The 13,934-nt window shown below is 52.6% G+C and overlaps 1 protein-coding gene across 6 annotated transcripts in view; it reads right to left on the reverse strand.

Moving 5' to 3' along the window:
• The window catches only part of Kazn (kazrin, periplakin interacting protein), a 1,072,553-nt gene that overhangs the window by 40,309 nt on the left and 1,018,310 nt on the right, over positions 1 to 13,934 (reverse strand). For 5 of the 6 annotated variants that reach the window (XM_004850318.4, XM_021262832.2, XM_013074311.3 and 2 more), the window contains 4 exons: positions 12,425 to 12,614; positions 9,723 to 9,853; positions 5,617 to 5,667; positions 4,074 to 4,197 (listed from right to left, as the gene is read on the reverse strand). In XM_004850318.4, the coding sequence (XP_004850375.1) occupies positions 4,074 to 4,197; positions 5,617 to 5,667; positions 9,723 to 9,853; positions 12,425 to 12,614 (496 nt within the window). Of the gene's footprint in view, positions 1 to 1,790; positions 4,198 to 5,616; positions 5,668 to 9,722; positions 9,854 to 12,424; positions 12,615 to 13,934 lie in introns of those variants that run through there. The other variant, XM_004850322.3, reaches the window with a different exon arrangement.

Below are 13,934 nucleotides of genomic sequence, written 5' to 3' on the forward strand. Positions count from 1 at the left end.
GCCTGTGGGTCCATCTTGTGGAAAGAGTTTGGGAGAGGGAGCTCAGAGGTGTTTTAAAAATCAGGTTTTCAAAATGCTGATCCCCCCTCAGTGTGGCCCCTGTGCCCAGACCTGAGCCCTGGTGGTGATGCACATGGCAGTGGGCAGTGGTCCCACTCTGCTGGCCTGGTGCAAGGCAGCTATGGGCCACAGGCTCATGGCGGTGGTGGGGACAATCCTCAGGATGGAAGCCCTCAAGCCAGGCCCTGATGAAACCCCAAAGATGACCTGTGGGCCAGGACTAGTTGCTTGGTCCCAGGGATCCTGGCCCAGATGGTGGAGCAGACAGACTCCCCAGGTTTGCAGCTCAGGTCTTTGTGACCCTCGATGACTTGAGTTAGCCTCAGTTTTGCATCAGTCGTACAGGTTGTGGGAGTAGGGTTGTTTAACTGAGTTAATACACGAGAAGTGCACAGCATGGAGCCTGGTCTATGGCAAGTGCTTAGTAATGTTAGATATTGTTATTTTGTTCTAACTGATTATACTGCTTGGAGCCTAGCAGCATGGGTGAGGGTGAGGGTGTAGAAGGGCCGCTGAGTATAGCCCTCAGTATTTCCTTTGCTAAAAAAACAAAAATCTTGTTCTGATTATTCAATTTCAAGTGCCACCTAGTAGTCAAAAATTGGAGTAGGGCTGCCCAGGGCATTCAGGGCAAGTGTTCCAGCTGTACACGTTGTACACTGTATTACTCCAACAGGTGCCATTCTCCAGGCTACCATAAGAAGGAGGCCCTGGGTAGTGCACTGTGCAACCTGCAGGGCTGCACTCAGTGGGGCAGGCACAGGAAAAGGTGTGTGTGCATGAATACATCTGCCCCTTTCAGATCAGCCCAGTCCAGGCTGTGGCATAGAATCACCAGTGATTAAAAGCAGATTCCAGGGGCCTGGACTGTACTGGCATTTTCCCCTCTGGAGGGGCCCTCCAGACTCTGGGGAGGAGGGCCTTGAGTTCCATGCAGTCCTGCACTTTCCTGACCTGCTCAGTCCTCGGTGTCTCCTAGTGTCCTTGCTAATCTGCATCCTATCTCACACCCATTGGCCTCATCTGTCTGCCCTAGCTTTGTCTTCTTCTCAGCAGCAATGGCAGGAGAGTTAAAGCCTGGTTGTCCTGAGTCTTACTGATGGAGAGAATACTGTCTGTCAGCTTGGAGGTGGAGGCCTTGGCTACAGTCAGGGCTGGGGTGACCTGGCCACCTCTTCCTGGGACACACAATGGAGTCTCAGGGAGAACAGTTTTGCATCTGGAGGGCCTTATGGGGCTCGGAAAAGCCCACAGTAGCTTCAATCAAGGAAGCCCTGTGAGACCTGTGACTCCCTTGCTGTCTCCTAAGCTCTCTGAGTCCCCAGGGAGGGTAGTGACTGGGGACAAGGTGGAGGATTGCAGAAAGTAATGTGCCCCAAAGCCATGGGCTCTCCCAGGCCTTCGAAGAGGGTGCTGAGGAGGAAGCAGAAGAAAGCTGACAGCCACTGAGCCTCAGAATGAGGGGCGCTGGGCACAGAGGGGTGGCCCCAGAAGCTGAGGCTCCCCCAAATTACAGGCAGGGCAACAGCGGCAAGAAATTTCTGGGAGGCCACCCTGGTGTGGCCCCTCCACAGGCCAGAATCCACCAGCTTTCCTCAGCCCCTCCTGTCACCCCCTGAGGACCCAGCCCTGGAATTCCAAGGAGCAGGTCATTCCAGGTGCGACTCCCAGAGGGGCACAGCCTCCCCCCTGAGCAAAATAGAAGCAATCAAATAAATAGAATTCGATCATATTTTAAAATAAGCTTTATTTAGATTTTTTTTAATATTTTATATTTGCATCCATGCCTTCGAGAAACTTTTCCCATGGGAAAGGTTATTTTCAGCTAATGTTACCCATAACTCATTCGCTATTTGACGTAGTTCTCTTAAATAAATCATTCTTAGTAACTCTCAGAATTATCTCCCTAATTTACAAAAACTGAAATGAAAAGGAACTACTAAATCATTACCAGGAGTGGTTGTAATTGTATTTTCTCGTAGGTAAAGGAAAAACCATAAAAATCATCCAAAAAAAAAAAATTCATGGGGAAGAAAAGATTTTCTAAAATTAGACTCTGGGTGCCTGCTCCAGCCGCTACTCCTTACCACCAAGGCTCAGGTTCAGGGGGCAAAGCGGGCAGGCAGAGCCAGCTGAGGTGCCCTGTGTGCTCTCCCCGGCCCTGGCCCAGGTCGGAAGGGATGGAGGAGTTGACTGGGGCTTTCCGGTTTGTTTTAGAGACTTTGGACCCAATATCCTATCCACTCTACATGCTCCAGCATTTGAAAATCGTCTTGCTGCCTTCTAAGAGCTGAAAAGGTCACTGTTAGCAGAAGAGCCACGACTGCGGTCTAGAGGGTGGTTCGTACCGGGCGGTTAGTCATTAAGGAGAAGCGGGACAGGGTCGCAGGGCGAAGGGAAGGTGAAGGGAAGAGAGGCTGTGTCTGGGGCTCTCTCGTGGGCCTGAGTCAGAGTGCACACAGCTCCTGGCTGGAGGAGCCTCACTGGGGCCAGTGTGGGTCCCCAGATGGGCAGAGGCTCCTGCCAGCTTTCCTCTCCCAGGGGACTGGACTCGGGCTGCTGTGATAGCTGGGAGGACAGGGCCTGAGGGTTCCCAAGAGACTCTAAGTGTGGCTGAAGGGCCAATCGGAACACGGCAGGCAGAGTCGGGTGCTGGATACTGTGTCCCCAGCAGCCCTCCACTGAAGATGGGTACCACCACCACGACAACTGCCTGGCCCATGTGCAGAATAACTGAGGTCAGGAAGGGCACAGCTGCGGCAGGAAGGTGCAGCTGGCCGCTCAGGCAACTGTCTCAGGCCCAGGTCCCTTTGGTGGCCCCTGCGGATGTGCCCTGCTGACTCTCCCTTTTCCCAAGGACAGGCCTGAGAGGAGCCTGTGACAGTCAGTGCTCTGCTCAGAGGTCGTGTTCTGTATGTCAGGTAACTAGAGAGAGAGAAAGGCTGGAGAAGAAGCACGAGGAGCAGCAGGTGGCCCTTTCATGCAGGGCAGCAGACAGGACAGACAGAGGAGAAAGGAAACGCAAGCCTGGCACCGATGGTCCCTGGTTCTGGCCACCCTAACCTCTATGTTGCGGCAGCATGAACATAGAACACACAAATCAACAGAAATCCCCCCCTCCCACCCACCCCATGGAAAAATATACATTCCGATATTTATGTAATAATTTAGATAGAATATGTCTTCTGCATTTGTGCAAATAAATTAAACAAGACAATTTTCTTTTTCTTTTTTCCATAAAGAAAGAAACGGCAATGCAATTTAAAAACAGGCAGGCCATTAAAAAGGGCCCGTGTGACCCCCTTAGCAGCCTGGCTGGGCTCGCGAGTCTTTGCAGAGAGTAACCTTACCCTGACGATGATGGCATTTTGTGGCTAAAGTGACCTGGGCGCACCCCGAGAACAGGGGTCTGGTCCTACATGGTCACACTGGGGGGTGACGGGAGGTGGGGGACATCAAAAACGGACCACGCCCTCAGCGAGATGGCTGGGGAGCAGCGGTTGGGACAGGGACATTTACAAGCACGGAGGGCGTGACAGTTTTGTTATTTACAAATACACAGCAGTCCTTCAAGTTTTCAAGTTTCATAAAAAGGAGGAGGAGGAGGAGGAGGGGAGGAGAGGAGAGAAAAGAAAGAAACCAACGAACCAAACAAAAAGAAAAAAAAAGACAACCAAACATTGAAAAAAATAATAAATCAGATTAACAAACACAACTGTATCGCTCCAAAGACAACAGTTGACAGAGTCACACACGTTTGCGGTATGTACATCAGTTACAGAGGTGGCGACGCAGGGAAGGGGCACACGGTTTCTGCCCCGCAGGACGCTCGGCCACACACAGCACCCATGTGTGGCAGCGAGGCCACACGCGCACGCGCACGCGCACCTCACCCGGGCCACGCCCCCCACGCTCGCACGCACGGCTACACACAGACACGCCCGCGGCGGCAGGCGAAGGCGGCAGGTATCACCAGTCCGCATCCTCCTCTATGTAATAATCAGGGGCGGTACCATCAAAGAGGCCGGGGTCGAGGGACTTCCGCTGCTTCCCCCTGGCGAAGACGCGGGAGATGGAGCCGAATCCCATCTTCTCTTTCTTCTTTTTCCGTTTTTGGTCTTCAAGATCCTCTAGTGACTGAGGAGGCAGGTGGAGGGCGGGGAGAAGAAAGAGAGAAGCTGAGCCAGGTGCTAAAGTCAGTGGGCCAGGATCGAGGTCACCGGGGAGGGGAAACAGCAGGTAAGTGGTCCCTGGGGCCAGATCCCAGGGTCTGCTTCTCACCCTCTCTAAGCCAACTGGGGCCAGTTCTGAAACTTTTCAGGGATGAGGGGACCCATCCGAGGTCGTAATGAGGGTGTCATTCTAGTGAGAACAAAGATCCTTAGAAGACTGCTGCATGTCTGTAATCTCAGCACTCAGGGAGGCTGAGGCAGGAGAATTGAAAGTACGAGCCTAGGCTGGGCAATTTAGCAACTCAGAGACTCTCTCAAAATAAGAAAATTAAACAGGGATGAGGATGTGGCTCAGTGTGAAGGCCCTGGGTTTGATCACTAGTACTATAAAAAGAAATTAAAAAAAAAAGATGCTCAACTGGCTGGCACATAAGAGGCATAGAATAGTCCAGAGTCTCTAGTGTCACCTGTACTATTATTATTTAAATTCAATTTGCCCAAGGCCTTCGGCACCTGCCCTGTGCGCTGTGTGTGTCTGTGTGGGCAGGAGCTAGGACGCCCTGGACAGGAACAGGATGGGCCATTTAGAGGGTGGGCAAGGGCTGGTGCCGATCAGGTCTCCCCTGTGGCCTTTTCTGAGCCAAGTTTCCCATCTGGGGTTGGAGACAGCAAGGACAATAAGGACAATGAGGAGGTTGCTCTGCCCACCCTGCCAGAGGAACTGCGGAATTGGAGGTAGGGTCTGTATTCGAGTTCTGCAGACTGCCAAGTGCTGTGTATACACAGACACATGGGTACTACCCACAGAAGGTTGGGGTTCACATCAGATGGAGATGCACAGCTCCCAGGACACCCAGAAGTCCCTGGACTCCCAGCCATCCACAGTGGCTGGGACACAGTCTCCGGGCAGAGGCCCAGGGACCTGCATTTCTTCCCCAGGGGAACCCAATGGGCTCAGACCAGTGTGTGGGGCCTCGGGGCCATAGATGCCCTCTGCAATCCCTTCGACCCTCATGTTATTGGTCCCTCCTCCAGCCCTGTCCTTGCTGACAACAGAATATTGAAAATGCCAAAAATGGGTAAAGTTTTTAGCAGAGCCCACCACCTAGGTTATCAGCCTTCAAAGAATAACAGTTTTTAAAACCTGCCTGCTGGGGAAGATGCTGGCCAGGGCAGCAGAACACAGGACGTGTGTGTGGTCTAGACACCGCACAGACTAGGTCCAGTGTCTGGCATAGGCACAGAAGAGGTGGCTGCAGGTACCAGCTCACGAGTGACCTGGGAATTGGCTCAGTTACTGTCCACCTTGGGAGCCCGAGAGTGGCAACAGGGAGGACAAGGGCCCAGGGATGAGGCAGTCAGGCTGTGGGGAAGGCACACCTACCTGTACAATAGGGTTGTGCAGGTTCTTCTGAACCGGGCCGGGACTGTCGCCCTGTGGCCAAAAGAGAAGAGGGAGATGAAACGGCAGAGCATGTGACACACTCGAAGGACACCATCCCTCCCGGCAGCCCCTCCTCTGTCATGTGGAACCCAGCCCCCAGCTCCTGGAGAAGACACTGCTAGATGGCTGGCTCAGGGGTCCTGGCCAAGAGGCCCTGGGGTGCTCCCTGCCTGCTCTGCCCTTTCAACCCCAACACCTTCTGATCAACAAATTAATGACACTAACAGGCATCTAGGTTCTCATCCCAGTTGGTCCACAGCATTCAAACTGGAGTAGGTTATATACTTGGTGCTTTTCATAAAGAAATATACTTTTCTATGTACTTTTCTCTAAAGCATAATGAGACGGGGACAGAAATGCACTGGGGAGATGATGCAGTGGCCAGCTTCCTCCACAAGCAGCACAGTCTGTGGAGGGGCCAGCAGGATGTGACTGTCCATCATCAGGAGCTCATGACAAGCAGAGCTGCAGCTCAGATTCAGGGTTGATCCTTCTAGCCCAGAAGCAGCTCCACACATTTTGTCCTCAGCTTGGGGCTGCCCGGGAGGCCCAGACAGCCCAGGGTAGGTGGGACATTTACCGTCTAATGCACTGCCAACCCTGCCCCAGGAGACTTCGGCTGGTCTGTGAATGCACAAAAGCCCTCACGAGGAATTAGTTTGCCCTGCTGAGGGCAGACACTGGATCAAGAGTTGTTCCTAGAGCCACCTGGAGGTAGTTTCTGGAATTGCAGAAAAAATGCCCACAAGGAAGTAAGTACTCATGTACTTACTAAGTACTCACTTGGACCAATGTCTATGTCTTCCAACCTCTCTGTGCCGAACCCTAAATTCTGCCCTAAACCATTGGCCACGGTGTGGGGGGAGAGGGTGAGGTTCTTGCCGATGCCAGGTCAGATGCCTGAGAACAGAGGTAACCTGCAGCTATTTTGGGACTCTTTCTAGCCTACCTGTGTGCACAGCTGAGATGGAGAGATAAGGAGTTTGGGGTCAGGGGAGAGAATATAAGAAATGATGGTTTAAGTGGGCATGGTGGTGCACACCTGTAATCCCAGCACTCAGGAGGCTGAGGCAGGGGAATCACAGAATTTGAAGCCAGCCTGGGCTTCATAGTGAATTCAAGGCCAGCCTGAACTACATATATAGCAAATAGCAAGATCCTGTCTCCAGAAAAACCAAAAAACCAAAGGTCTTTTGCTTCCTTTGTTAGGTTGATTCCTAGATATTTCATTTTTTAGATGCTATTGTAAAAGGAATTATTTGCCGAATTTCTCTCTCAATGGGTCTGCTATTTGCATATGGCTGCTATCAAGAAATCAACCAATAACAAATGCTGGTGGGAGTGTGGGGAGAAAGGAACCCTTCTCCATTGCTAGTGGGAGTGCTGACTGGTACAGCCACTGTGGAAATCAGTGTGGAGATACCTCAAAGAACTAGGGCTAGAGGTCCCATTTGACCTAGCTATTCCCCTGCTGGGTATCTTCCCAACAGAATTTTAAAAAGCATACCACAGTGATATATGTGCATCCAGGTTTATAGCAGCACAGTTTGTAACAGCTAAAGCTTGGAAACAGCCCAAGTGCCCATCAACTGGAAACTGGATAAAGAAGATGTGGTTTTTTTATAAAATGGAGTACTACTCAGCCATAAAGAACGAGAAACTAGAGTCATTTATAGCTAAATGGATGCACATTGAGGCCATACTCTTAAGTGAAATAAATAGGACACACATGTGTAAATACTGAATAGTTTCTCTACTGTGAGAAACTGAAAGTGTAAATAAGGATAAAAATGATTAAAATGAATAATTGATAATTTGAAATAGGAAAAGGTCCAAGGGTTTGGGGGTGGCGGGAGGGGAAGGGGAAAGGGAAGAAGGGAAAGGAAAAATTCTGAGAAAGAAAAAAAAAATGGAATCAAACTCTGTGTAAATAGGGAAGGGTGGAAGGGGTGAAGGGTGCCTAGGTAATGGGAGAAAAAATAAGAACTAAGATACATCATGTACAGGTACAAGCACCCAATGATAAATGTAAATGTATTGTATACCTAAAATGTACCAATTAACATATATATATATATATATAGCAAAAGCTTTGGTCTTTGGTTTCAACTCAAGTTTGGTCAACAGAACCTATTCTGTAGGCAACAAAAATAGTTCTAGGAAGAACCACCTTCATCCAATGTTTGGGTAAAAGAATGAGCCAGGGGCCACTGAGAAGCAGTACGCAGACTCCTAGCCAGCTGCCAGAGTGCCTGTGCAGGGTGTGCTGGGACAGCACCATGCCAGCAGCACGCAGGTACCACAGCAGGCTGGAGAGAGGCTGGCCTCTGTTGGCTGCCCCTCAAGAAGCCTGAGAGCCCTCTGTGGATGCACCTATTAGCGAAGTCCTGCTGTCTGAGGCCATCAGAAGGCAGAGGGTGGCCCTCAGGAAGGTTGGGGCACTGCCAGCTCCAGGTGTGATAGCACACGGGGCTTCCCAAGCCACAGAGTGGATGCCAGAGACCCCAGAGCAGCCTGTCTCCTTGCCTGGGCTCTCTCTATCAAGACAGCCTTTGTCACCAGGTCCTCTCTGCTTCCACACAGCCGGAGGGAAGCCCAGCCCTGAGCCGGGCATCTGCGTGAGGCCCCTGGGCCTGTGGTCCCCACTGCCCACTCTACTGGGCTGAGGCAGCCTCTTCAGTCTGAGATATTTTTTTTTGGTATTGGGGATTGAACTTGGGACATTGCATTTGCGAGGCAGGCAGCGGAACCACTGAGCTAAATCCACAGCCCATGTCTGAGCAATTTTTATAAGAGCATTTCGTTTTTATTGTAGATGCAAAGAAAGTTTCCATCATGACTCCTCTTCTGTAGGGAAGTCATTACTGATCTCGCCCTGCATCTGATGCATGGGCTCGTAATGGGCCCCATTGCATCATCAGAGAATAATCGCTTTGCCTTTGCTCCCAACATGTTTGCCTCGTTTCTCTCCGCTATGTTTTACTGGTTTATAAAGCAACATTAACTGAGTTTTTGAAAAAGCCTTCCTGGGCATTGGCAGACCTGACCCTTCGATGTCTGTCTCAGGACATAGCAGGGAGCCGTGTTACCAACCATGCGATGGAGCAGAATCCTTATAGGGCCCACACCCGACCCACGTGTCACACTGGAGGTGGACATGTCTCCGACCGCTTGCATGTACCCTGCCCTTGGAAGGAATTCAGGTCACTCTCAGGGGATCCCAGCGACTCCACTCTCTTGAGTTGTTATAGAGGGAAAGTCTGGCCCTCCCCAACTCCTAGCTTCCTGTCTCACGGTGCGACCTCTCCCTCTTGCATGTTTTCCGGCCATGGACATAATCGGATGTGCCTTGGAGAGGGCTGCACCAGTGCTGGCCCCATGCTCCAAAGCTGTGTGTTAAACAAACCTTTTTTTTCTTCATAAATCCCCCCAGCCTCAAATATTTTGCAACAGCAATGGAAATGGACTAATACAGAACCCATCAGCCTCACTCCCCGGCCATCCAGAGTTAGTTGACTGGTGACTCCAGTCTATGAGCAGCTGTACCCAGGATGTAACTGAAAGTGTATGATTAAACTAGCAAGTAAACAAATTTAGAAGAAATTCACAGGATGCTTTCTTGCCAGAGGAAACACCTTCTCAAATCCCTGGAAACAAAAAACCCCAACCAAACCAAACAATCGGGCTCCATCCCTAGATGCAGGATGAGAGCCGGTGCTGAGGGATACAGTGTTCTGGAAGGTTCTGGGTCCCAGAAGGGACCCCCTGGGCAGAGTTGTGGGCTTCACAGACCCTGTGGCCAACCCGGCTGGCCTTCCTTGAGCTCTCCACGCCCTCCCGGACACAAGGAGCACACGGGCCTCCTTTCTTTCGCTCCCCACATCCAGCGCTTCTTGCAAAAGGAAAGAACAGAAGAGGAAATGCCTTCCTCCGCCAGAGCACTCCCTGGGTGGACGAGAGTAAAGAGTGGGGCAACTTCACCCACCCCCTGCCCCGTGGTCCCTGGGCAGGGCCCGGGCGCCCAGCCCTGCTGCTGCTGGCCTTACGTTGCAGAGGGAGTGCGTCCGGTGTCTCGGGGAGTTGATGTCGCTTGGTGTGGATGACCGGTCGCCTTCAGCCACAGATGCATCGGAGATGACGGAGGGCTGCCGGGAGTGGCAGGGGCTCACCCTGACGGCTAGAAGGCAGGGACAGCTGGTGAGTGAGACTGGACAGGATGTCTCTGCTGTGCACCCAATGTTCCCATTATACAGCTGGGAACATTGAGTCTTGCCTGTTCCCGTAGGGCAACTTATGGGAAGACCCCGCCACATTGCAGAAATCAAAGCCCCTCCCCTGGGAGTTTCACCTTGATAGTCCTAGACTTGGTGTGGCCTTCACCTGTCCAACACCAGATTCCCAGCAAGGATCTCCCTAAGTCAGTGGAGGTGACCACTGAGCTCTCTCCTTCCCCAGCAAGGTGCCTCTGAAACACAGCTGCAAGTCCATCCACATGTCCCCTACCCCTCAGGGTTTGCTGGCTCTTTCCTGGAAGATGTGGAAGCCTCTCCCTGAGCCACCCTCTGCAGTGGGAGCCACAGGCATCTTGCTGCTCTGGGAGTGAAACACACACTTCCCATCCTGGCCCCAAGCCTGGCACACAACCCTCGGGCCCCATTGGGAACACCTAACACTGTTACCACACTTGAGTCACATCAGCCTCCTTCCTGCTGGCACTTGCTGTCTCCCTCCGGCCTGGCCCTGGAGCTCCTCCACTCGCCAGGTGCACCATCACCCTGACTCCTGCTGCTCTATGAACACAGTGCCGTCTGTCTGCTCACTGACTGGGTCAGCTCCGTGGAGGAGGCGTCCTATGTCTCTTATCTGTGTCCGACTCCAGACCACATGCAGTCCAGTACAAGTAGGGGCTCAATAAACAGTGGGTGAATAAACAGAGGGCTCAGAAGCCCTCGAGGGTGCCCGGTAGACTGCTCTCCTGTCTGCAGGGCCAGCACTGTGCTGAGGGAGTGTGTGCCATTACCTGAGTGCCGACTGTGTGTGTGGAGGTGCTGAAGTGTGCCGGGGCCAAGTCAGTTTCAGTCCAGGTGACCCCACAGGCTGTGTGGCCTGGGGCATGCTCTCCACCCTCCCTGAGCCGGTTCTGTTACTGGGAAATGTGGATGACTATGGCCCCCACGCCACATGGTAGCTATGTGTGACATGCCTACTGCAAGGCAGGCACCGGGTGATGGAAGGAGCGGAGGGCAAGTGTATCTGTAGGGAGGTGTGTGGGTGGTGATGCTCTGATGTAGTCAGTGTCTAGTCTCACCCAGGGGACAGGGCAGAGGAGAAAGCAAGGAAGGCTTCCCAGAGGAGGAAGTGTCGGCAGCTGAGGCAGGGACTGCAGAGGCAGGACCAGGAGGGCAGATCTGTCAGCCTGCAAGCTCCTCGCAGCCCAGCATGTGCTCCACGAAGGAGGGGCCCCGCCGCCGCTGCAGATGGAGATGCCAGGTGTCAGGTGCCGTCATGTGACTGAAGCTGCCCCAAGTCCTATCTCTCTTCAAACAGCACCTCTGCCTCCTGTCACCCCAGCTGGCCCAGGAGCAGGAGAGCTGGCTGTGTACCTGGACTTCAAGGAGGTAAAGGAGCAGCAGCTCTCTCAGGGGGCTCAGTTTCCCTGCCCGAGGAGGAAGCTGGACATGTGTGGTTTTATTCTTCTGCCTCTGTGTTTTGGTTCCAAAGGAGAAGCCCCCCACCCCAGTCCCGACCCTGGAGTCATCCCTCCCTGGATAGACAGTCTCCATTTGGGAGGGAGCATTGTGCTTGCTTACTGTCAATTTCTAAAAGTCCTGTGTGCCACCTATCAATGAAGACAACGACGGTGACGGTGATACTGATGAGAGCAGCAGCTAGTGTTTACCCGGGCCCCATTCCAGAAACTGTGTGCATTTCATCGCCAGGACGATGATGAGGTGGGTGGAGGGAAGTCTCAGTAAACGGATTCACAATCCACCCATGGACTAAGAACCCAGTGCCCCTTTTACGCATAAAGAAGCCGAGGACCCAGTCCACAGTCATTGCTCAGGTAGCCCCTGTCAAGAGTCTGGAGCAAATATACCTGTGACATTTATACTCCATCTTCTTGCATATCCTGTCAATCAAAGACTCTGATGCTTCTCCTGAAGTTGGCCAATAAGGATACTTACTTCTCTGTAGACACAGTCATTGGTCCAGAGTGGGCATGTGACTAGGCTAGCCAATCAAGATATGTGCTATTCTCTAGACACAGTGATTGGTCCAGGGTGGGCATGTGACACAGGCTGACCAATCGGTACCAGTTCCTCTCTAGACACAGTAGTTGGCCTAGGGTTGGACAATCAAACTCTTTTTTTTGGAGTCTGATATAGATACAGAGGGAAGAGATGGTTTCTGTTTCTCAGGATTTGTGAACTTTAAAAGCCTTAAAAGTTGAACTTTTGGGGTCTGGTTTTGCTTCAGTAGCAAGAGACAGTCCAAAGATGAGGTCTGTTGGAGGTGTGTAGAGCTGAGAGATGGAGAGAAATGGTTAGAGAACACTCAGCTATTGTTTGACCTCTGGAGCCAGCTATTCCTGAAGTCTATCTCTTAGGCTTGTCAGTAACAAGAGCCCATGGTCTCTGCCCCACACTGTCCTAGGCTGCTGTAGTGTGAACCTGCCTCTCCCATCAGGTTGGATGGCCTCCTAAACAGCACTTGAAGCCATGGCGGGGCCAGGCTGAGTAGGACTCACCTTGCCGGTCTGCAGGGTGGGGAGGGTGGGAGTGGTAGAGAGTCTGTTGACTCTGCCGGATGGCTGCAGTCAGCGGGAGGTCCGCCTGCACCACCCACTCCTGGTTGCCGTTGAGCACCGTCTCGCCTGGCATAGCAAGTGAATGCCGCTTGGGGACGTCCTTGGTCAGCGTGGCTAAGGACTGCTTGGCCTGGAGAGAGTGGGGAGATAGGAAGAAGCCACGATGAAGGAGACCTATCAGGCTGCTGCTCAACATTACTCACCACACAGCAAGAATGCCAAGAAGCCACCTCTGGACAGGGTAGCAGAGCTCTGGGCTGCATCTCAGGGAGTTGGGACCCTGCAAGATGGTCCTCACCTGAGAGCTCACTTCCAGGCTCCCGCTAGTTCCCACCAGGAGCAAAGGGAGGCCAGCAAATGGAGAGAGAGGGGTCCAAGAACACACACAACACCGCTTCTTTTGGGTTCTCCAAGGACTGGCCAGAGATTGGAGCTCCCATTACCTTAACTCTTCCCAAACTCAGTCTGTGATCTGCCAGACACCAAGGACGCAGCTGCTCCAGCTGAACCCACAGAAAGTCCTTCCTTGAACCCAGGCTGGGGACAGTGCAGGTCCTCAACCCAGCTCTCGGGATCCATGAAAGGAGTGTGTTGGACCAGAAGCAGCCCAGGGATACTTTGAGGTAGAGTGAGGGCAGGCAGGGCCCTCTGGGGTGACTGCAGCTCTGCTCTGCCCAGCCGCTGAGACGCCTTAGCTGTGCCATCTCCCCCCAGGGTACATGTGTGCTATTGGAAGTGAGCGCCAATTCTTTTGGGGAGAAAAGGCACATGTATTAGAATATATATTCTCATCTCTGTCCATTTCTACTTCCTGACCAGCTCTCCCAGCTCGTGGGCAGGAGATAGGAGGCCCATCATGCAGCAGGTAGCCCTGGGCTCTGCCCTCTTGCAGAATTCCCAGCCACATACATGGAAAGCATGGGAATGTCCCAGAAACAAGCAGCCCTGTGAGGTGGCACAGGAGGGCGAGAGGAAGAAGCTGGGCAGGATGCTCTCCTGTCGCCACCCAGCAGGGCCTCACCCTTGTCGGGCCTGGGTGGCACCTTCTGTCACAGGCTCAGGACTGGCAATGGTACCAGTGTGCTCTGGGGCACAGGAGGTTCTCATTCTGCCCATACAGAATTATGTTTTCCAGTACTGGGGTTTGAAACCAGGCCCTTCACACTGAGCCACATTGCCAGCCCTTCTTATTTTAAGACAGGGTCTTGGCTGGGTTTAAACTTGTGATCTTCCTGTCTCAGTCTCCCAAAGTGCTGGGATAACAGTTGCCACACAATATCTGAGATTCTGAAGACTACGCTACAGGGGACAGTTAAACTGCAGGTGAGTCCTGGGGAGTCTGACACTTGGGCTGGGCTGGCCCACCTCCTTGTGGCAATCTATACAGCGTTTCTCTACTGACCTCTCCCATGAATACAGCCTAATGCTGGGAGCCCCTCCTGAGCTGTGA

This window comes from Heterocephalus glaber, unplaced genomic scaffold (genome assembly GCF_053883595.1).
Source record: "Heterocephalus glaber isolate CG9 unplaced genomic scaffold, H.glaber_assembly_v1.0 deba00001452, whole genome shotgun sequence".
Classification (NCBI taxonomy): domain Eukaryota; kingdom Metazoa; phylum Chordata; class Mammalia; order Rodentia; family Bathyergidae; genus Heterocephalus; species Heterocephalus glaber.